Consider the following 24,776-nt stretch of genomic DNA (forward strand, 5'->3'; position numbering starts at 1 on the left):
AAGGAGTGTGTCACCACCACTCACACCTGGCTGATTAGTCTTTCTTAAACACATTATGGGTAGGGAGATGTGCTCAGGTGCCCAGGGCGGCCAAGAGCACTGGGTCCCCGTGGAGTTGGAGTCACAGGGGATGATGAAGAGCCTGACATGAGTACCCCACAAGAGCAATGCATTCTCTTAGCAGCTGAGCCATTTCTCCAGCCAAGGCATTAGTCTAGATTGTCAACTTGATTCAGCTGAGAAATGCCTTGATTAATCAACTGTGGGTGTGTCTATGAGGGTATCTCTAAAGACAATGAGATAACTTAATCTACAGATCAACCCTTTCTTTTCTTTTTTTAAAGATTTATTTATTTATTTTATGTATATGAGTACACTATAGCTGTACATATAGTTGTGAGCCATCATGTGGTTGCTAGGAATTGAACTCAGGACCTCTGCTCGCTCCAGCCCAAAGATTTATTCATTATTATAAGTAAGTACACTGTAGCTGTCTTCAGACACATCAGAAGAGGGCGTCAGATCCCATTACTGATGGTTGTGAGCCACCATGTGCTTGCTGGGATTTGAACTCAGGACCTTTGGAAGTACAGTCAGTGCTCTTAACCGCTGAGCCCTCTCTCCAGGCCCCAACCCTTTCTTTGGTTCCTAATATGATGGCATTATTGGGAGGTGGTGGAGAGTAGAAAGTGGGGGACTCTAGAGCAATTGGGTCACTGGGATCATAGCTTTGGGGTCAAGCCATGCTATGCCTCAGCATCTTCTTGAAGTCCCTTTGCTCTCATAGTAGTGTTTTTTAAACACAGAAGCTCTCCCCAAATTTATCTAGAGGGTTAAAGTAATTTAGGAACTTGCTCTGTAGACCGCACTGGCCTTGAGCTCAGAGATCCTCCTGCTTCTGCCTAGAGGTTTCCTAAACCCCATTAAGTGAACAGCTGTCCTCCACCACATGCCCTCTAACACAATTAGACCGGAGCCCATCCCAGACAGGTCACACCCAAGCCTACTTGAGTTCCTTAAGTTCCCGGCTGACGTCATTCTTCTGCTTCCGAGTGTCATCCAGGCTTCGAAGGGCTTCAGCCAGCTCACTCACGGCTCGATCTCGCTCTCGCCTCAGGTTGTCACACAGGGTCCTAGTAGAGAAAGCTGAGGTCAAGGTTACTGTGAACAGCCAGAATGGAGGAAGGGCCTGAGGTCTGTACCGTGCCACCTGTCAGCCCCTACCTCTGAGTTTCAGTCTAAACAAAGCAAGTACAAAAAGAGTGTATGACCCCACCCAGACCAGCCTGCTATGTACCCAGAGACACCACCCAGGCCTAAGTACCCTCGTGCCCGGAGAATGGGGCCTACATTCCACGCACTCCTCTAGCAGGAGCTCTGTGGCAGCAGGGGACGCTCTCCTTTGCAGTGAGACCCAGTCCACTTGGTGAGCTTCAGTTAGCCAACAGCCATAAGTTCCTTAATTGACTATACACAGGCCTTTCTACCTATGCCACTGAACGGCTGAGGGACACTCAGCCGGGACTCAGCTCTCTGTCCCCATTTGGGTACAATGGAGAAACCTGATGGGACCCCGGGGAAGTGGGTGGGGGACCCAAACCATTCATCTCCTAGGCAGGATACACAAGCCTACATCAGAAGGGCCTGTGCTTGCCATCTCTTAAATAATGTGCCTTACAGCTGGTCTTCACACCTCTGCAGCCTAAGACCTTTACTGCCTCAGTCATAGTCCAGCTCAGGAGGAGCGCGAAGAGCAAGCCAGAGCCAGAACCAGAGCAGGAAGCACCCAGAAGACCTTAGTGCTCCTCCCATACCACACACCAAATATTTTTAACATCTATCTCCACCTTCTGAGCCTCCCTGCCAGGGCACAGGTCCTCATAGTCTCAGGGGTGTTCCAGAATCCCTCAATGGCCAGCTTACTGTACCTTTCCCACCATCCCTGGTTCTGCCTGGCACAGGATCTTATCCACACTCCTTTGCTTCTATTCAAGACTCTCAGAATTCCCCCCCCCCCCAAGTCAGGGTTTCTCTGTGTAGCCCTGGCTATCCTGGAACTCACTCTACACCAGGCTGGCCTCGAACTCAGAAATCTACCTACCTCTGCCTCCCAAGTGCTGGGATTAAAGGCATACACCACCACCACCCGGCTGACTCTCAGAACTGAAACTCAAGGACATCATCACCCAGCTCTTTATGACCAGACCAGGACCTGGCCACACCCAAATCCTTCCTCAGAGACTGCAGGCACCGCCCCTTCCATCTGCCATGCTAACACTTCCTCTCCTATTGAAGAAACTGCACTCGGACTTCAGTTCTAGCTCAAATGGGCCTGGGAGACGTCCTTCCACCCTGAGTGGCCCATGACAGCCTGAGGACCTAGATGTCACCTTCATGTACTGTCACTGCCCTCTGACCTAGAGCCCCCTAGGTACAGACACACAGACGCCTCCTCTGAGCTCTTGCTGCTCAGGAGCCTAAGATGCCGGCACAGACGACGTCTAGCAACACAGAGAGAAAAAACAAAACACATTTCACAAAAAAATGGTTTCTAGAAACACAGTTCACACTCAAGATGTCTAGAAGTGAATCGGGAAGGAAATGCAATAGAAATCTCTAAAGCCAAGAGGTGAGGTGAGAATCAGCTGAGGGGGAGAAGGGAGGAACCATTCTCTGTCTTTTTATCTGGACACATGGCCAATGAGGGTGAGCCTGCTAACAGACAAGAAAACCACAGGACCATGCCAGCCAAGAACACCCTTACCGGATGCTGTCACGCTCCGCCACAATCTTGTCCCGCTCCTGAAAGGCCCAGTCCCGCCGGCACTTGGCCACGTCCGCTTCCTGGAGGGCTTCCTTCAGCTCCTGGCACAGTGCCTTACACTGTTTTCGAAGGATTTCCACCTCTTTGTTGGCTCTCCCAGCATCCATGGTCACCGTGTCTTTGATCTAAGGGAAAGAGGTTGGTGAAAGCGGTTACCCACACTTCCGAGATAAGTGAAAGGGGTTACCCACGCTTCCAAGCTGCAAAGCTTACTGGCTCAAGGTGGGGCTGGGGGCTCAAGGGAAACACTAAGCCCAGGTGATCACATCTGAAACACACCAGCATTTGTCTCCATGAAGGGCTCTCCCCTCTATTAAGGATGCTGGCCTCACCGAGCCCTGGAGGGCCGGGGCACAGCGAGCTCTGCTGGAGAACGGGGTAGCTCCCATCCATGTCTGCCTCTCTTTGATTCCTACTGGGCTCCTCAAAATTCCTACCCACTGAAACAAATTACCCTAACACCACTGCTCCTCTGACACTTTAGTGAGATAGAAGTAGGAAGATTGAAAGTGGCTGTGGGTCTAGGGAGCCACGACAGGCCAACTGCCTGACCTCTGCCCTCAGTTGTGTAGGTGCCACACTGCAGGAATCTAGCCATGCCGTGCCCACAGTCCTTCCCAGGCTGAGAGACCATTTCACCGGCCGCCCTCTCTGCTGACCTCTACGCTGCTTCCCAGCCTCCAGGACCTCAGCCTGGGTCTCACGTGGCCATCCTTAGTGGCCCTGAGGCCCCGGTGCTGCTGAAGTCTGTGCTTGGGATGACATGGGCCATTTCAGAAGCACCTCACCTGAAAGGGGCCACCAAGAAGACCCAGGGGCTGCACCCCACTCCCCAGCAGGTGCCCTGCCCACCCAAGGGCCCTAGGAAGATGGTATTAGTGGTGTGTGGCAGAGAGTATGGCTTCCAGGTAGGACAGGGTTGTTTCTCTTTGGACTCTTTTCCTCTTAAGCACCACTGGCTGCACAACTCAGCTGAGCTGGGCTCCTCATGAAGACACAGCTGCAGCCAGGGCAGGGGGAAAGCACTGCCAGCCATGGTGCCTCAGATAGCCCTTCTATGGCACAGGGCTTTACTTAGGGGAACACGCAAGACCTGGGCAAACTTCACAAAAAGAATCTCCATGAAGACACTCTACCATCAGGGAACCAGGGGAACCAGAGGCCTACCCAGCTGGCCCTGAACAGGTGACCAGGCATTGTAGCCATTATTCCCTAGAGTCAAATGACACCTAAGAAGCACAAGTCGGCTTCCTCTCAGCTAGTGTCAAGTTGGCGGATGAACCTAGAGCAAAGTGCAGAGCGGTTGAAAAAGTCAATCCTGGTGGCAGCGGGTAGGAGTGGAGCGGCGGGCTCTCCCCTGCTGCTTGCTGACTCAGAACAAGCCTGGAAAAGATTCCTGCCTCAGCTGACACACCACCTGTCACTCAGCCAGCACCCCCTGCATAGCCTCAGAGGACTGACTCCAGGCTGAAGGGCACGCCTGCCTGCCTGCCTGCCTGGGTGCTAGTACTCAGGCCTCCACATTAACGATGCTCACTGCTGGAGGCCGGCACGGGGAGGGGGTCCTGGGTGTTCTTCATGCTTCTCTGTGCGCATGACCACAGCCTACACTGATAACATCGGGAATCTGAAGCCCGTGGAGCAGGCTGTCTTATCACAAGCTCACCTCCTGGGTATTCAACATTCCAGGACCTTTGTAGTCTGCTGACCAATTTGGTCATTCTCCAAAGTGTTTTTTGGTTTGTTTTGTTTTCTTGTTTTATCACTGTGGTTTTTCTGACTTGATATTTAAATACCCCCACCCCCCTACCCCCGTTTGCAATAAGAAAATACTCAGATACTAGGACCCACAAAGGAACAGATGGGCTGGATGTCTAGGACTTTTACCAAGCTCTAGAGCATTAAATTGACTTATTGAAAATTCCCTTGTGGACTGGCACGGGAGTGAATGCCTACAATCCCAGCCCTTACACTCAGGAAGCAGATACAGGCAGATCACTGTGAGTTCAAGGGTAGCCTAGCCTACATAGCGTTCCCGGGCTACAAAATGAGACTCTATATGGAAGGAAGGAAGAAAGGAAGGAAGGAAGGAAGGAGAGAGGGAAGGAGGGAGGGATGGAGGAAGGAAGAAGGAGGGAGAGAGGGAAGGAGGGAGGGAGGGAGGAAGGAAGGAAGGAAGGGAGGGAGGGAGGGAGGGAGGGAGGGAGGGAGGGAGGGAGGGAGGGAGGGAGGGAGGGAGGGAGGGAAGAAGGAAGGAAGGAAGGAAGGAAGGAAGGAAGGAAGGAAGGAAGGAAGGAAGGAAGGAGGGAGAGAAGGAAGAAAGGAGGGAGAGGGAAGGAGGGAGGGATGAAGGAAGGAAGAAGGAGGGAGAGAGGGAAGGAGGGAGGGAGGGAGGGAAGAAAGCAGGTTCCTTTACATAATTCTCTTTTCTAAAATTTCATCAAAGTTGGGTGAGGCAGGTAAAGCAGGTGATGCTGCAAGCAAGGCCTTGTCCTCAACACACACACACACACACACATAGACACACACGTAGACACACACGTAGACACACACAGACATACATACACTCATACACAGACAGACACACACACACACTCACAGACATACAGACACACACACACTTATACACAGATACACACTCCCACACACACACACACACACACACACTACATGTTCCTCTTGGCAGTGGCCTTCACCTCAATGGTCTGGGGAACATCAACCCCTCTATATGGAACTGTCATTACTAATCCATGTCACCTATATAGTTACATGGGTGTGCTCATCCTAAATGGGCAATAATAAAACAGACTTCTGTCACCCCAACTCTCTGAAGACTCAGTTGCTGTGTTTTCTATTTGTGTCACTTGAAAACCGTCCCGCAAGGGCAAATGTGACTATCATATATATCCAGTTTGCGCACAAGGGCACAGAGGCAGGAAAGAAAGAGAGATGCAAGGATGTGGCTGAGGGGCCTCAGTCCCTCTCTCACTACCTCACCTCTACCTGGGTACAGAAGGAGCCATTGCAGGTAGAAAGGCCAGTCGTGGAATGACTAATCTTGGTTGTCAACTTGACACACATGGAAAGAGGAAAATGCAATTGAAGAGCTGCCTCCATCAGATTGGCCTGTGGGCATGGCTATGGGAAAATTTCTTTCTTTGTTAAATTGTTTTTTAGATTCACTTTTTTTGGTGTGTTGGTCTCTCTCTGTGTGTGTGTGTGTGTGTGTGTGTGTGTGTGTGTGTGTGTAAGTATTTTGCCTGCATATATGTATGTGCACTGCATGTGTGCCTTGTGCTCACAGAGCCAGAAGGGGACACTAGCTCCCTTATAATTGGAGTTGCAGATGGTTGTAAGCTGCCATGTGGGTGTGGGGTCCTCTGGAAGAGCAGCCAGTGCTCTAAGCGCTGAACCATTTTCCCAACTCTTTGGGTCACTTTTTTGATTGGTAATTGATCCGGAAGGTCCGGCTCACTATGAACAGCGCCATCTAGGCAGGTGGTCCTGAACTGCATGTGAGCCTGGGAAGAGGCCAGCAGACTGCACTTCCCAGGGGTCTCTACTTCAGGCTCCCGGCCTGCTGGGGCTCCTGCTCCAACTTCCCACACTCATGACTAACACCGGTAAGGTGAAACCAACCTTTTCTTCAACAGGTTTGGGGCCATGGTGTTTATCACAGCAACAGAAAGAAAACGAGGCAGGTACCCTGGCTGTCCACGCCCCCACACCACCCACCCTGCCTCGGCCCTGGTACAGTGATCGCTGTAGGGCAAGCATGCCAGTCTTCCCGGCCGTCCTCCCACTTCTCAGGCACCGCTTTGCTCACCGGCATCCTAACAGACCTACACAGAAAGTGAGAAGCACAGAAGCACGGATCGGAAACAGCTCTATGGGGTAGAGGGATACTCTAGTATTTCCAAGTCTACAGACTCTTTTCAAAGCCACACCGTGACCAATCTCCACGCCTGTCATCCACATCCCATCAGGGCACACCTAGACCAGAAAGGACATCGGTGGTGAGGTACAGCTGGCCAGGCAGGAGAGCACACGGAGTTAAGCTAAAGGTTTCGGTCCTGCTGCTACTGAATACCTCAGTCTCCAGCTCTTGAGGGGCAGCCCCAGGGAGCAAGGCTTTAGAACAAGGCCTAAGGCTCAAGTCAGCAGAAAGCTGTACACACAGGAACTTGGAGTGTCCTAAGAAGGAGACCAGAAGCTCCTCTGAGTACACAAATGGTTGGCAGACAAAGGCCCTGAGGATACTCTTCTGAACCCATGAGGCTATCAGTTCTACGCAGCTAGGAACTCTAGGGCCACGGAACCTTGATCAGAGTCAGTCCGAGACAATTCAAGATGCTCTCTGGTTACTCCTATGTAGCTCTCTCCACTTGACCACAAAGAACTGCACATTCCTTCTATAATCAAACTATGTTATTTTGAAACAAACAAACCAATGTTAGTGTCACAGCACAGGTAAGACACACATGGCCTTGTGACGACTTAATGTTCTATTATCATTTATAGATAGACATAATATAGCCTTGTAACCTATGTGCATGTCCTCTGATGTCTTCCTGTATCCAGGACAATGGCCAGACATTCTGACCCACTTCTTCTCTGACCCCCAGACTAATGTCAAACACCAAGCCTGAGCTCTGCAGAGACAGACCCCATGGTATCTCACAACCCAGCCTGTGAAGAGACGGCCCTGCCGCTCAGACCTTCCATCCAGCCCTGGAGAACCCCGTGGTCATCGTCCCTGCTAGACCACCGCTTACCTGCCGCAGGGCCTCCATCTCCTCGCTGGCTGCCTTCTTCTCGGACGTGCTGCTTTTGAGCTTAGACTCAGCCAGCTCGACCTCTGTCTGCAGCTTGTCCAGCTCAGAGATGACCTGGTCGCGCTCGCTCATGATGAGCTTGTACTCGCTGTACACGGCATCCCGCTCCTCCTTGTATTTCTCCGACTCCTTGGCGGTTTTCACCTGCTTGCTCCTCAGCTCCGTGAGCTCAGACTGCAGCAGCTCCATCTCCCACTGGAGGTCCTTGTTCTGGGCTGTGGCCTTGCTCAGCTCGTGGTGGATGGTCTCAAACCTGGGGAGGAGAATGTGAGGTGGGAGGGGCGGGGACCTGCCGTGTCAGCTGGGAGGCTGCTACCCCCGGCGTCAGCCCCGAGGTGCGAGACGGTCAAGCATGAAATTTTGACTGAGGTCATTCTCACCCCTAGAGAGAATGGTCACGGAGTCCGAGTGCCCTGGGCCTGGAATGTTTCTCAGCCTTTGACAAATGCCAGAAGTTGAACTAAGGCCTGCATGCTCCCTACTCTACTAGAAAGAACAGCACATTTCTCCTATAATGAGGCTACATAACTAGGGAAAAACACACGCATACAGTACCAGAGTCACAGCATAGAAAAAGACAAGTGTGGCCTCATGCTGTCTTATAGCAATCACTTCATCTTATAGATAGGCTTGATACAACCACGCAACATGGGCACCTGAACAAGGCTTAGAAGGCACCTTGCACCCAGGTAATATGCAAGATAAAGCCTGTCACAGGACAGCAGCATTTTCTGAGCTGTGTGCCTGAGAACACCCATCCTTCAGGAGCTCCAGCCCCAAACAGTGACAGCCACATCTCCTGAATCCTGCAGCAGAGACACCACCAGTCTGGGTTCAATCTGGCTATTCGGTTTTTATCCAGAGAATTTTCACAGGAAACCAATGAACACCACAGAGAACCCACACGTGGCAGGAATGTCCTGCTTACAATACTGTCCAGGGTGCGAATCACATATCTAAAACCAATGGTTCTTAATAAAAGTGAAATTTCAAGGAACATACTGCCCAGAATAACTACCTTTCCCAACTCCCATGCAAGGTGCATGGCCATGACCAAGAAAGAAGTTTAAAGGGAAATCCAAGAGTCAGGGTGCTAAGGACACAGCAGGATGCTTACATGGGAGGAAAGGAAATAATTTCAAGGCTAGTGCAGTATCAAACTCAATATTCTCATTGACTGGAGCACAGCGTTTTGAGGTGTTTCTCTCAGGGAAGCCTTGCAGATAATAAGAGGCCCACAAAGACAGGAGCCTTAGACAAACAGAACCCAATTCACCTCCCACAATGTGCGCTGCCCCGTGGCCAGCCCGGCCTCCTACCTCCTCAGAGAGAGAGCACACTGGTGCTGTAACTGGATGGCCGTGTCCCTCTGCTGGGTCAACATCTCCGTCTGCTTTTGCAGGCGCTGGTTCTCCTCGCCGAGCTGCTCCAGGCGGCTCAGATCCGAGTTGTGCAAGGCAACCTTCTCGCTGTACCTCTTGCGCAGAGCGTCGTAGTCCTTCTTGACTACCTCCAGCTTGTCCATGGCCGTGTCGTACAGCTTGTTGAGGATCTCTGATGAGCCATTGTGCTTCAGCACCTGGGGACCCCAAGGACTCACGCTTACCAAAGAGCAAGGTGGACAGAGCAAGTGTGCCCCTTCTTCTAAGAAAGCAAGAGTTCATCTCAGCTCTCAGAGGGTAGTGTGTGCGTGTGTGTGTGTGTGTGTCTGTCTGTCTAGGCTATACTCACAGGGGGCTGATCCTTTTAGATTCACTCCTTCTCAAACATTTGTGTTACAGAGAATTCCCAAGTACGACGAAGCAAACCATTCTATGTATGGGAAGGCTATGGTGGCCAGCCTGAGACTTGAGTTTAGAAAGGCCCAGGGTCATGGTTGCCTCCTGCATAACTGGCATCCAGGACCCTGATGGTGATGGTGAGCTGTTGTCATCATTCATGAAGTGTGCAACTTTGGTCTGTACTAAGAAGAAATGGACTGTGACCAGCACCCAGGAAAATCTACATACGGTCTGTCTACGGTGCTTCCCAAGTGGGAGTGTTGTATGAGCTGCCACACCTCCATCCTGAAGATCAAAGGTACCTGGTGTGACTCCCCTGGCTACTGACATGGAACCTGGGCCTGATCTCCCCTAACATACCCCTTCTCCTTTGTTCTTCCCTGTGTTGATTTCGCCTTGCGTCCTAAGGCTACAATTTTAGTCAGTGGGAACGATTATGTATTGAGTCTTGGTTTTGAGTCCTAGCAAGTCACAGAACCTCAGAGATGGTGTTAGGCACTTAATAAGGGCGGAAAATGTCCAATATTGTTCTCGGCATTGTCAGTATGGAGCAGGAGAGGAAGCGACTGTGCCTTATGGTCCACTAATCTCAGCGCCAGCGCTGGGGGAAATGAACCCACCTCTGGAGAAAGAACAATATCCTCCTACATTAACATGGACTTTCAAGAAAATGAAAAGGGAGAGAGTACCATGGACAGGAGGGTGCTTCTGAGCAGCACAGGGTCAAAGAGGAAGGTCGTAAGGGAAGCTACCACCTGGGGATGACTTTCTAAGAAAGTGAACTCTAAAGTGAAGATAACAAAGAAAAGAACCTGGCCAAAAGCAAGGCTACAGCCAAAGGCAGGGGTGCGAGGACAAAGGCAGGGGTGCGAGGACAAAGGCCACGGCAGACTCACAAGGTCATGCAAGGGACAGCGAGAGAGCCAGTGCTCGCGGAGACCGAAGCCTGAGGGTGCAGGGTGCAGCAGGGTGCAGCAGGGTGCAGCAGGGTGCAGGAGTCTGGAGAGCACAGTGCAGCGGGCCTGGCACCCCAGGACTCGAGCAGGCTGAGGCTACAGCAGGATCTAAGTTTGAGGCCGACTGAGCCACAAAGCAAATATGCCAGCCACGGCTCTGTAGCCAAACTCTGTCCTAAAAACAATAACCAAAAAAAAAAAAAAAAACAAACCACCAAACCAACCAAACAACCCGAACCAGAAAAACAGACTGTGAGCACCTGAATCCATCCTACTGTGAATTACAGGGGCTCGGCTTCACCAGGGACGCTGTTTAAGACGAGAAAAACAAAACAAAACAAAACACTAGCAAACCTGAGAAGACTGAGTTTTTCAAGGGTTGCCTGTTGAGCGCCACTCTTTGGTGACTCACCACCTCTGTGGCTCTGCTTCCTTATTTCTCAAATAACAGGACAAAACCGGAAAGGCTGGCTTAGCCCCTGCAGCTCCTACAGCCCGGGAACAACCTTGTTCACCGTGTGGGCCCTGAGTTATCAACACCATCTTTGCGGCCCAGACAGCCACAACCGTGAACCGTGGGACATTTCCTCCAGAGACAGAACATCTATATAGAAGGAACAAGTGATTCAAAAGTCAGAATCAAGAGGGAGAAATGGCTCTGTGATCGCAGAGGACCGAGGTTCAGTTCCCAGCACATGCATGCTGATTCCTAACTGTCTGTAGTTCTGGTGCCAACACCCCTTTCTGGCCTCCACAGTCACTCCCCATATATATGGTACGCATACATACATGTAGGCAAAACACTCATACACATAAAGTCAAAATAAATAAATCTCTGAAAAAATCAGGGGGCTAGAGAGACGGCTCTGAGGATAAGAACATTCACGACTCTCGTAGAAGATCCCGGTCCCTATTCGAATGTCTGTAACTCCAGCTACAGGGGATCCAGCACCCTAATCTGGCCTCTGTGGACACCCACAGACACATCCACATGCACACATCACAGGAAAAAAAATGAAATGTATTTTAGAAAATATAATCATAGAGACTACTGATTTCTGTATGTCTCTGTGTTTCTGTGTTCTGTGTTCTCTCTCTTTCCCTCTCTCCCTCTCCCCCTCACTGCCTCCCCCCTCCCCCACCCCCCGGCTCAGAAGCCAGGGCTGCAAGGCTGTCAGAAGCCAGCTCCACTCACCTCTCTGCATCTTTCATTTTTTCCTCTATTTGTTATAATGTTTAGAGCCTAGGTATTGAACATATTCCAGTTTCCCCGTTTCATCTTACTGAATTCTTGGATTACAGCGTGTGCTATGACCCCTAACTTTCTTTCCTATTCTTTTCGGAAACTATTCCTCTCAAAAGGAAAACTTGGTGCATTGAAATACAAAACTTATTTACAAAGTAGAAGGTAAAGCCCTCACTGTATTGTGGAAACACTTTACTCTCAGACATACACTGATATACACACACACAAACTGGGAGCCATTCTGACAGTAAAATTCTTTTTAGGAGGAGGGGGGAGGGGAGAGAGGGGAGGGGAGAGGAACAGCAGCTGCGACAGAGAGAGAAGCAGCAACTTCTGTCCTGGTAGCGCAAGGCCGCAATCCCAGCGCTAGAGAACCAGAAGCAGGACCATCAGGGGTTCACGGTCATCCACAGCGACATGGGAAGTTAGAGGCCAGCCTGTGTCATATGAGACCCTGTGACAAAAATGACAACATAGGCTGGAGAGATAGGTCAATAGTTAAGCTCACCTGCTGTTCTTGCAGAGAAACACACAGACACACACACACACACACACAGTCATGTGGCTCACAACCCCTGTAACTCCAGTTCCAGAGTACCTATGATCCTCTCTTAGCACCTATACACATGTCAAACATGCAAACTCATGCAGACACACATATATACATAAACCTTTTAAAAGAAGACATCTCTTTAAAAGGTTTTAAAAGAGGGTTTCCAACTTATATCATTTAGCAGGAAGTCATGCCTGTTGGGGCAAGGGTGGGTTTCTAGCCTTTCTCTGGCTTAAGAACATTTCGCTGTCTGGACAGTCCACATTTTGCTCCACAGTCAGTGGTCACCTAACTTTTCGTTCATCTCTAAGCTATTGTACAGTACTCACGTTTTTAAGGTATTGTCAGTTCTACTAGCTAATAAGTAGTTCTTCATTTAAAATTTTTAAGATTTATTTTTATTTTCTATGTATGAATATATATGTACCACATGTGTGGATTGCCTGTGGAAACCTGAAGAGGGCGCCAGATCCCCAGAATTGGTATTACAGATGCTTATGAGACACCATGTGGGTCCTGGGAATAGAACCCTGATCTCTGCAAGAACAGCCAGTGCTCCACTGCTGAAACATCTCTTCAGCACTGGTCCTTCGGTTTTAAATTTCTATTCCTGACTTCAAGCAAGAATGGGCACCTTTTCTGTGTTTATGAATTATCTATCTTTGTCTTCGAGGAACTCCCATTTCTGACCTCTGGCTTCTCCTTTCCTTTCCTTCCCTCTCCCTCCCCCTTCCCCCTCCCCTCCCTTCCCCCTCTCCTTTCTTCTCCTTTCCTTCCCTTCCCTTCCCCCTCCCCTCCCTTCCCCCTCTCCTCTCCTTTCTTCTCCTTTCTTCTCCTTTCCTTCCCTTCCCTTCCCTTCCCCCTCCCCTCCCTTCCCCCTCTCCTCTCCTTTCTTCTCCTTTCTTCTCCTTTCCTTCCCTTCCCTTCCCCCTCCCCTCCCTTCCCCCTCTCCTCTCCTTTCTTCTCCTTCCCTTCTCCTTCCCTTCTCCTTCCCTTCTCCTTCCCTTCTCCTTCCCTTCTCCTTCCCTTCCCTTCCCTTCCCTTTCCTTTCCTTTCCTTTCCTTTCCAGGCTCTCTCGTATGCTGGGTCAGAACTGTATGGCCAGCCGCACCAGCCCTCTGGGAGCTACCTTTACATTCCAGCTGCCTTTCCTGGGTGGATGTATCACATGATCCTCTGCATATGTGGCATGCGGTGTCTTTCATGCTAAAGTCTTGGAGTTGGCAAACTCCAAGCAGAAGGATGCCCTGGGTGGGCTGTGCTTCAGATATGCTGAGAAAGCCTCTCCCTCTTACCTTGAGATCATAACCATATCCTCTTGTTATGACTTCTAAAAAGCACTTTTTTATTTTCACCATTTAAACCCTTTAACTCTTTTAAATATATTTCTATTCAAACCTTGAGAGGGACAGAGAATAATATCCTCTTCCTCTCCTACAAAACATGGAGCAGTGTAGACGGGGCATGAAGATGCGGAACCAAGGACACCTGTATGAAGTATTCAGGAGCAGACAACGTGGACATTCTCAGCAGTGCCACTGCTGAGATATGAGACTATCTCACCACCACCTGGGCCAGAACTCTCCAGGTTCCTGTGTCTGCAGAGGGTCTGGCTTCTGCAGTGGTTTGCTGTGTTGGACAGATACCTCAGATACTCCATTCAAGACTTCATAGTTGGGTGTGGTGGTGCACACCTTTAATCCTAGCACTCGGGAGGCAGAAGCAGAGGGATCTCTGTGAGTTTAAGGCTAGTGTGGTCTACAAAGTGAGTTATAATAGGGCTGTTACACAGAGAAACTCTGTCTAGAAAAAGCAAAACAACAACAAAACTGACATCCTAAGTCTCGCTTTCCAATACTCTGTCTCAGGTGGTTATGGTAAAACTCAAAACAAAGGCAGAGCTGCCATAGTCTGAGTTCCCCACAAGAGGGCAGCAGTGGGCACACAGGCTCTCCAGCTTTCCTTCAGCATCCCTCCTTTCCAAGGCAGTCGGCTTGGCAGCAGCACTGTCTTCACCAGTCCACAAGACTCTGGAGTCTGCACCACTGCAGGCCTTCCTTTGACTGAGAACCAGCTTCCCATCGCCCTAACGCTGAGGAACTTAGAGCCAAGTGTGCTGACCGATCCGGGCTGTCGGCATCTGCTTTGATTCCTGGTAAGACAGGAATGCTGAAGCCAACTGTGTCCTTTAAGCTGCTCAGTGCAGCTGGGACGATGCGGTGAGTTGGTAGGGCCACAAGAGACTGGTGAGAGAGGGCAGATCTATCCTGTTTCCACCATGGTTACCTCCAGGGCACAGTGGGGTTCCCTGGGTGGAAAACCCTGAGTGCAGAGGTAAGTCTTGCTTGCTGCAATCCCAGCTCCACCTCCCGGTACCTCCCGGCCTCTGCATTGGCTTCCACAAGACAGGATCCAGACCTTCAAAGAGGCCCCCAGGCCCGAGCATTTCTCAACTTCTCGCACCAGGGCTCAGACTCAAGCCTGTGCTTTATCATCAAGAGCCTCACAGAAACTAGGGAGAGCTGCAGTCATGTGGCTTCCCAAGAACTGGAAAAGATGCTATCTGCCAGTCTAGAGCGTTTCCTGTTCATCATTAGAAGATTATGTTCTTAGTGGAAGGGAACAAATGCACACTGGTGCATGCTTACTTTTCTGTTGCTGTGATAAATAAAAGAAAATAAAAGCCCACCCTGGCCAAAAGCAACTTAGGAAAGAGAAGGGTTTCTTTGGCTCACAACCCCAGGCTGCAGTCCACTATAGAGCCGAAGGCAACGCGGAGCCATGAAAGACCACACCCACAGTCAAGGGCAGAGGTCAAGTGAGCATGAGGGCTTTGGTTGCTTGTTCTCAGCTAGCTTGCTTCACTCTCACTCCGCTCAGGGCCCGGCTAGAGACCTAGAGACCGGTCCACCCCAGAGCAGGCTAGGTGTGGACGCTTGAGTAGGAATGGCCCCCATAGGCTAACATATTTGAATGCTTGGTCATTAGGGAGAGGCATTACTTGAAAGAAATTAGGGGGCCTGGCCCAGTTGTAGTAGGTGGGGCCTTGTTGGAGGAAGTGTGCCACTGGGGGTGGGCTTTAAAGTCTTAAATGCTCCAGCCAGGCCCAGTGTCACATTCTCCTCCTGCTTCCAGCGGATCTGGATCCAGAGGTAGAACTTACAGCACCACATCTACCTGTGTCACCGTGCTGCCACAATGAACTAAACTTCTAGGACCGGAAGCAAGCCCCAATTGAGTGTTATTCTTTCTAAGAGTTCTTCTCTTGGTCACCATGTGTCTTCACAGCATCAGAACACTGGCTAAGACACTGGGTCAATCAACAATCAAGGCAATCCTCTACAGACATACCCACAGGCCAACTAATCCTGACAATCCCAGATTCCCTTCGCAGATGATTCTAGGTTGTATCAAGTGGACAGTTAAAACCGAGCAACATACCCACAGATACATACATACCACACACTCCATACACACTCACATACACACATACAGACACATACAGATACACAAATCACACACCACACACAGATACACATTCTCACATGTACCCACTCACATGCACACACACATGTGCACACACACATGCACACAAACACATACATACATATACACACAGACACAGACACTCAAACAGGCACACACAAATACACACACTCCCACATCACACATACACACACATACACATACCACACCATACACAACACATACACATGCACACAGACACACACACAGGTATACACACAAATACACAAGCATACCGCATATATACACACAGATACACATACATACCATACCATACATGTTCAATTTCCCAGTTAGATTAATTAAAGAGGAAAATATCTGGGATAGCTTGGGGGGAAAGTCAACTTTCACCGATCAAAAAAGAACATTTTAAAACTAGTCACAGAGCAAAGAGCAGAAACTCAAATGATCTGGTAGAATTGATTTTAAAAATATGTTGCCTTGATGCAGATATTTTATAACAATCAAAATTTTAACATACACCTGAGGGCCAGCAGATGGCACAGTGTGTAAAAGCACGCAGTGCTGTAAAGTCTAGCTCCCTGAGTTCAATGCCAGAAACACACACAATGGACAGAGAGAATCTCCTCCTACAGCTATCCTCTGACTCCCACACATGCGCTGTGGCCTGCGGACACATCTAGCATCCTCCAACTAGTACATAATTAACTATCATAATAAAAATGTAATGCATGCACAAAACACTGAGAGTGACACACAGTGTGCATTTGTGTCAACTGACTTAGTATGGCAGGACTTCTAACAATTTAAATAGTCAACACACAGAATGGAGGTCAGATACCACTAACAGTAAAATAGTACAGGTGTCCGGATGTTCAAAAAAACAGTGTAAGGTGGCCCATGATACATTCGTTGCAGAGTAAAAAAAAAAAAAAAAAAAAGCAAAGACAAATATGAGAGAGAAAAGAAAGTTTCATGTGTGTGCTACACATGGAATAGGAGAAAATGTCACAAGGACAATGTGCACATGATAGAAGTTGGTCATTTCTGTAAAACAGGACCACACTCAATTTAGGGTAACTTCATTGCTGTTTTTAGAATGTTCTTCTTTTAAGCAAGGGTTGTGTGTTGGTTTAGTAAAGGAAAAATGGTACAAAAACCCCTGGAGTTTGCTTTTCCAACCTAGGAGCTCTTCAGCGTGCCTGCCACACCCCAAGAAGAATCCAAGATGACCCATTTCCCACCAAGGAAATGGGACAGGGGCCAGCCCCCGGCCCGCCCCCTCCCCCACAGCCCACACACAGGACAAAGCACCTGTCTGCAGCTCTCGAGGGATGAGGCCCAGGCCCAGGCCCACCCCTCTCACTGGGGGCGGCCTCATTTCCTCTGAGATAAGTCATACAGAGGCCTGGAAGGCCCCACAAATCCCTCCGGCAAACATACAAGTCAAACAGCACCATTTACCCTGCAAGGGCTTCTTCAGGTTTACAAGGCGTGGGAGGAACCTGGCAACAAAACTGGCCCTGTCCAGTCAGCCTGACCTTCGCCTTCAGGTCCAGTGGGGAGCAAGCCTGTGGCCATCCCACATCACCTGCCTCTGAAGGTAAGGCTACCTCTTCCCACTTCCTGGGCAGTGTCTGTGAGGGCGAGGAGGAGGGCAGCCCTGTAGAACAAGGGGCCCAGCCGCTCCTGGCCTCCTTCTCCTCCTCTCCTTCTGGAAGCACAGCTGTCTCTGTTGCTGGGGTCGCAGGCTGGCACTTGCTGAGAACACGGTCTAATCAACCTGACCTGGGAGCATCCAGGACCAGGACCAGGTACGACACGCTCACCCAAGCCTGGCCACCAAAGTTATCCCCAAAGAAAAGGAAGCAAATAATGACACCAGAGTGGAGGAAAAAGAAAGGCCTTCCCAGAACATGTGGGGCAAGCAGGAAAGGGAGGAAAGAGAATGGGCAAAGATTATGTCTGAACGTGTGTCGTTGTCGTCGTCGTCCTCCTCCTCCTCCTCCTCCTCCTCCTCCTCATCATCATCATCATCATCATCATCATCATCAAGTATTTGACACAGGGTCTCACTACATTGCTCAGGCTAGCCTAGAGCTCACAATCCTTTTGCCTCAACCTCCTAAGTGCTGAGATTACAGTCATGGGCCACCATGTACAGTAAAGATTTTTTTTTTAAATAAAATATGCCAAATGTATTCTTTTCGAGTGGAATAATACCCCACTGAAGGGCCGGACCATATCGTACTTTTTCATCCATTCGCTATGGACACCTGGTTATGTCTACGTCAGGGCTGCTCCGAACAATGCTACTGCAATGCTTATTGCCCCTAGCTTTACATGAACACCTACTTCCAATTCTGGAATGGCTGGGTCATCTGGTCATTGCAGTTCAAACTTGTGAGGAGTTGCGAATGGCTTCTCACAAGGCTACTGTATTTTACACCACCAGTAATGTCTGAGGGTCCTCATTTCTGCCCACTCTGTAAGACGTCCCTTTTAATTCAGAGTGAACACATTTGGAATAGAAGCAGTTACTGGGTACCACACTCACGGCGCAGGGTGAGTACTTTAGACCTGACATCATACCACCCACCACAATCACGAGACCCAGTGGGTCACCCTGAGACGGTCCTGGTCGCTAGACAGAAATGCAGGAAGCCAGAAGCACAACCTCGTTCAGAATTTCTCAAAGAGTGTCTGGAGCTGTTGCTCAGTTGGCAGAGTGCTTATGCACAAACACAAATACCGCACGCATGCACGCACGCACACACATGCACTGGCCTGCTGCAGCCCCTTCTCTGCAGCAGGGCGAGGTAGTGGGTCCCCGCCGCTGTCTACAAGGCTCTTAGACTGAGCCAGGCTCTGCTGCTCTTAGTTCCATTCCAGGAAGCTTCTTTGGTCCTTAGACCCGCTGAGGCTACAGGAAGTTACAACCTCTGCACAGCTAAACTGGATCCCGCAAGAGCACGTCCCCAAGCAGAACCTTCTGACAACTACACATGTGCTCCCCGCGCTGAGCCCTACCCTGGGTTCTCCACAGAGGAACGAGACAGAAAACGATCAATCCACAGAAGCACATTTTCAACAGAATACAGTAGTAAACAGGGGAAAATTCTGAAGATGGCCTCAGGATCAATCGGTAGGAGGCCAGCTAAACCAACTGCAACACTTTTCCAGAACTCAACATCGCCTATGAGAGGGACCTTGTCCTAAGAGAGAATAGCGCACATGATCTACTGGGCACGATTTCGGGCTGTGAGACAAATCACATGTGAAGAGCTTGCTCTCCGGACTCCAGAAGCATGCTGGGCGTCGCCTCTGCGCACTGAAAAGGTACAAGCTCTCCTTTTATTTATAGAACGCCCGCAGAGTCACTCCTTTGCTATTTCTCAAAAACATTAATTTCACAAAAATATTTAAAAATTATACAAAGATAAAGCTATGCCCCTCTGAGTTTTTGAACAACTGAATCTTGCAACCATTCAATGATGCAGACAGAAGAGGACAGGAGACTGCACACGGGGGCACCAAGGAATCGAACCTGCTGGGGTGGAGAGCCGTGGGTGAGGTGGGAGCACGGGACCCAGAAAGAACAAAAAGGGCCTGGGGAGGGTGGCTCCAGAGGGAGGGGTGGGACACCCAGGGGACCTGCAGCGTAATCAGCAGGAGGTGCTGCACCTGGGGGCTTGAGCCTGTAATCCCAGCACCCAGGAAGCTAAAGTGAGAGAAAGACAAACTCTCAGGCAGCCTGGGCCACACTGAAAACAAACAAAAACAACTGTGCTAGAACTGGGCACAAAAGTGAGTTACAAAAGTGAAAAGAAGGGAAGGGGAATGATTGTAAGCTAAGTGAGTGTGTGTGTGTGTGTGTGTGTGTGTGTGTGTGTCCGTGCGCACTAATCACACCAGGTTCAAGACTCCGGCCTTGCCCCCCGCTGCCACGTCCCACCTGCTGCTGCTGGGCCCGGAGGTCCCCGATCTCCTTCTGGTCCTCGTCTCTGAGCCGCTTCATGTCCTCCCAGGACTGCTGCAGCAGGTTCCGCTCCCTCCGCAGCTTCCCGTTCTCCCGTCTCAGCATGTCCACGTCATCCTTCAGCTGAGTCTGGTCACTCAGGAGCCGGCTGTGGAGGGTGCTAAAACCCCACAGAAACATTAGCGCCAACCGACTTCTCCCCCACACCCCATCTTCAGGTACCACAAACCCCAGGTCCCCAAAGAGATCAAGACAGTGGCCATAGGAGCCAGGCCCGCAGCGCTCAGAGGGAGGCCAAACCCAGTGAACAAGTCAACTCCAAAATGACTCAACCCCAATTCAGAAAACCCCAACACCAAAGGGGATACAAATATCCCCAAGGAAAGGAGATAGTCCCAACCTATGCCTATATGGGGCCTAGTGCGACAGGGCAGGCAAAGGGCGAGCACCCTCTGGGGGAGGTCACGAGCCCCAAGGAGAGAACACCCAATCTGCCTGGCTCATAACTAAGCTGCAGTAAAGCCCCAGGCCAGAGATCCAGAGGTCTTGGGCAAGCTGACCCCTGCCTCATGTTTTAAATCTATCTCTCTCTTTTCTTAATCTGCCAGCTTCTAAGACTGTAAGACAGCGTTGGGAGGGGCTAACAGTCTCATTCATACTTAGCAAAACTGAGTCTAAGAGGCACAAGTCCTCTTGCAGGAGGGCCGCCTGCTAAGTGGGAAAACCGGAGGCCTGGACTGTCCTGTCCATAAATGGAGAAGGGCAAAAAGTGGCTACTTCACAAGTGCTGGGGCCTCTCCCGGCACAACACTCACTGATAGAAGTCTGTCTCCTTGGCCACCTCCTCGCACCTCTTCAAGGCGTTGGTGTGCTGGTTCTGTAAGCTCTGCAGGTCCGACATGGCCCGCACACACTGGATCTTTAGCCTCTCATAATCAGGATTCAGCCTGTGGTAGGGTCTGGCCCCGGGAGCAAAGAACCCCATGAACACAGGCCTCGAGGATCACGGGAACGCAGGCTGTGTCCTGAACTACCCAGCCCAGGGGTTGCCACATCCTGGCTCCTATGCACTGTGACCTCCTGGTGCTTATAAACCTTGTTATCCTGGCTTCAGACAGCAGAGGCAGGGGTACCAATGAAGGGAGCCATGGCGCCTTGAGTGCCCTCAGAAAGTTGGAGGGGCAGACTAGCTAAGTTCCCAGGCGTCTATGCCACAGGTCTGCGCTCATCGGAAACTGTAATGATGCTTCCCCTGTCTTCAGAACAGGGACCGTCCACCCGAGGTGCCTATGATGACATGGGTGCCCGGAACACATAATCAGGATTTCCAGGGAGGAGACTCAACATCACAGGACAGTTTTCTAAGCCCCCCAGGGAATTCCAATGTGGCGCCAAGGGGATCGAGCACCCAAACCGAGAGCTGTGCTGCTCCAACGGAAGCTCCAAGGCCTCAGCACTGGCAGCACGTGAAAACAGAGACAGGCAAAACCTCAGGCCCTGCCGCAGAAACCTGACTCCTGGGATCAGGGGGGCAGAGAAGGGAACTCTGCACCCGGCCCTTCAGGAGGCTCTCTGGGGAACGCTGCTGCATGGCTCCCGACATCCGGCTGAGCAAACAGTTTCAAAAGGGAACAGATACTAAATCTCCCAAGAAGATTTTCTCCAGAACAAAAGGATACCAGGTAAAAGGTACCTTTATTAAGATACCTATATGCCAAAACTGACATATGGGTTTTCAAAGCACAGAAAGCTCTAGTCAGCAATGTAGTAGGCTGGGGTCTTCCGGGAAAAGAGCGGCTTGGAGCCTTCAGAGAGACTGTGTGTGTGTGTGTGTGTGTGTGTGTGTGTGTGTGCATGCTTGTGCATACGTACACACTCAAATGCACAGCGGGGTGCAGCAGAATGAAGATCTAGAGCCCCGAAGGCCTGGCAGGGCCAGAGAGCAGCTGCCACACAGTCACCTGTGAGGCAACACCAATGGGAGGAAGGCTCGCCTAGTTCCTCTATCACAGGCTCCCAGAGCTGGTCTATCCCAGAAGCTACTGCTTATCCGGGTTACAGCAAATGTGTGACGGAAGCACACATATGACCTCCCTGATCCCTAATTTGTATGATCAGGTCATAGGCTCTTATTTTCACTCCGAGAAGACATAACACACAGAGAGACAGACAGACACATGCCAGACAGAGAGAGAGAGAGAGAGAGAGAGAGAGAGAGAGAGAGAGAGAGAGAGCCTCCCCCGACCCAGGCATAAGGTCCCTAGAACACAGGACACAACCCTGGGGCTGAAACCTCCAGAAACCAAGGAGCTAAGGGGAAGGAGCTTGAGGTGACACCGTGGTGTCTGGATGGCCTTTGGGGAGTTGGGACAATGACTACCTTTTGTCAAAGGTGGCTCCATGGGTGGCGAAGGCCAGGCGCTTGCGTAGCTCGTTCCTCTCACGGGTCATCAGGCGCAGCTGAATGGAGAGGTTCTCCACCTTGTCATTGGCCTGCTGCTCGCTGAGGAGGGGTGGTGGGGACGGTGCCTTCCCTGTAGTCCCTGTGGGTAGGTAAGCACAAGTTGGCATGCACTCGGGCACACTCCCAAGGTGCCAGCACTGCTCGGACATCATGGCCTGCCCAGCTTCTCGTGAACAGTAATGAGCCCTAGGCCTTCCCATTGCTCATTACAAGGCTCCAAGTGGGACCAGGCCCTGCCAGCTGCTGCAGGGACGCCACTTCTGCAAAAGCAGGAATCCCTCAAGCTCTCTTCACAGATGAAGTTGACACCAGGGTCTAGACCATCAGGAAAAAAAAATCATATATTTCTGATGGTCTTAGAAACCCCCAACCCTAAATTTATTTTTATTGCTACTTCACAACTGTAATTTTGCTAACCAACAGGATCTCAGTTCCTAAGAACATTAGGAATATGTGTTTTCTCATGGCTGTGGTTCACAGGTTGAGAACTGCTGGTCTAGACCCTGAGCATATTCACTCCCTCCCCAGCCTGGATGTCACATCTCTAGGATGGATCATTTATGTCGCTAACCCTTACCTGCCCTGACATCTGGACACGCTCTTATCACCCATGTGACAAAGGAGGCAGGACAGACTGGCCCTGAGCCCCAAACAGAGGCCTGAGGAAGACGGCATACTGGAGCAAAGTGAAGCCTCTAGGAGCAGGGCAACTGGCCCAGGCTGGCTGCGACCCACGAGTCATAGCCCTATCCTCTCTCACCATGGCTATGCATGCAACTCAGTCCCTACTGCAGATCCACTGCCTCTGGACCTGCCCAGCCCAGCCCAGTCCAGCTGGCTTAGAGGATGCTGAGAGTCCACAGCTTATGTGATGCAGGTAAATCCTGAGGCATCTGTGATTAAGCCACACCATGCCCTCATCACCTGTGCCTGAAGCACCTGAAGGACCGGAAGCATACAAATGCCTTACGTGTTTACAAAGTCATTGCTGTCTCTGACCAGATCTAAACAGATCTCTAAGAATCCAAGGACAGAACACTTCATCTATAAGAATTTAACCATGGCCCTTTTAGGTTAGCCCCGTCAGCACGTCCACCTAACACCTCACCTACGTCTTGGAGATCTGGAGTCGGGTCAGAGGAGCTCAGAGCACCTATCTCGTTTCGTGGATGTCATCAGTGGGGCTGACTCATCCCCGAGGTGTGGCACTTGCCTCCCCAGTGGCACCAGACATTTGAAGAGCATGACATTCACCATCTATCTGTAAGGCCCTGACCAAACCCCTTCTGATCCTTCTTATCTGATGCCTCACACAAAGCAGATGTCAATTAAATGAAAAGTGAGCCTCATCTCTTCCAGGGGCCCCAGGGCGGACAGGGATTCCACGTGGTCAGAGGAACTGAATTTGTCATGGTGTGAGGTAGACGCCTCAAGCTCTTACCCCAGCACATGTTAGCATCCCCTGAATCTAATACTCCCAAAATACATTCATCCTAATTGACTATGAACTTGACTGAATCTGGAATAAACTAAGAGCCATGCCTTTCAGTGGGTCTGAGGAAGCACTTCTAGGAAGGACTAGCTGAATAGAGAAGACCTGTCCCACCGCTCTCTGTGGACTGCAGTTCTGATATCAAGAGGCAGGGGTGGGGATTGCGGCAGTGCAAAGCCACTGCGGCCGGCCTGCCTTTGCCTCTTGCTGGTACTACCGTGCTTAGCTGACATCAGCATTGCATGGTAGTGAGCATTACAGGGTAGTGAGTGAGCATTGCACGGTAGTGAGCATTACAGGGTAGTGAGCGAGCATTGCACGGTAGTGAGCATTACAGGGTAGTGAGCGAGCATTGCACGGTAGTGAGCATTACAGGATAGTGAGCGAGCATTGCACGGTAGTGAGCATTACAGGATAGTGAGTGAACATTGCATGGTAGTGAGCATTACAGGGTAGTGAGCGAGCATTGCACGGTAGTGAGCATTACAGGATAGTGAGTGAGCATTGCACGGTAGTGAGCATTACAGGGTAGTGAGTGAGCATTGCACGGTAGTGAGCATTACAGGGTAGTGAGCGAGCATTGCATGGTAGTGAGCATTACAGGATAGTGAGTGAGCATTGCACGGTAGTGAGCATTACAGGGTAGTGAGCGAGCATTGCACGGTAGTGAGCATTACAGGGTAGTGAGCGAGCATTGCACGGTAGTGAGCATTACAGGGTAGTGAGTGAGCATTGCATGGTAGTGAGCATTACAGGGTAGTGAGCGAGCATTGCACGGTAGTGAGCATTACAGGGTAGTGAGTGAGCATTGCACGGTAGTGAGCATTACAGGGTAGTGAGCATTACAGGGTAGTGAGTGAGCATTGCACGGTAGTGAGCATTACAGGATAGTGAGCGAGCATTGCACGGTAGTGAGCATTACAGGGTAGTGAGCGAGCATTGCACGGTAGTGAGCATTACAGGGTAGTGAGCGAGCATTGTACGGTAGTGAGCATTACAGGGTAGTGAGCGAGCATTGCACGGTAGTGAGCATTACAGGGTAGTGAGCGAGCATTGCACGGTAGTGAGCATTACAGGGTAGTGAGCGAGCATTGCACGGTAGTGAGCATTACAGGGTAGTGAGTGAGCATTGTACGGTAGTGAGCATTACAGGGTAGTGA

At 50.5% G+C, this 24,776-nt stretch overlaps 1 protein-coding gene across 3 annotated transcripts in view; it reads right to left on the bottom strand.

Annotated features, from left to right (window-relative positions):
• Dlg5 (discs large MAGUK scaffold protein 5) overlaps positions 1-24,776 on the bottom strand; it is a 106,103-nt gene that overhangs the window by 33,710 nt on the left and 47,617 nt on the right. For 2 of the 3 annotated variants that reach the window (XM_052189882.1, XM_052189883.1), the window contains exons 3-9: positions 22,041-22,203; positions 20,476-20,619; positions 19,637-19,820; positions 8,979-9,238; positions 7,600-7,912; positions 2,765-2,949; positions 1,008-1,133 (exon numbers count right to left, since the gene is read on the bottom strand). In XM_052189882.1, the coding sequence (XP_052045842.1) occupies positions 1,008-1,133; positions 2,765-2,949; positions 7,600-7,912; positions 8,979-9,238; positions 19,637-19,820; positions 20,476-20,619; positions 22,041-22,203 (1,375 nt within the window). The remainder of the gene's footprint in view (positions 1-1,007; positions 1,134-2,764; positions 2,950-7,599; positions 7,913-8,978; positions 9,239-19,636; positions 19,821-20,475; positions 20,620-22,040; positions 22,204-24,776) is intronic. The other variant, XM_052189884.1, reaches the window with a different exon arrangement.

Source organism: Apodemus sylvaticus, chromosome 8 (genome assembly GCF_947179515.1).
Source record: "Apodemus sylvaticus chromosome 8, mApoSyl1.1, whole genome shotgun sequence".
Taxonomy (NCBI): Eukaryota; Metazoa; Chordata; class Mammalia; order Rodentia; family Muridae; genus Apodemus; species Apodemus sylvaticus.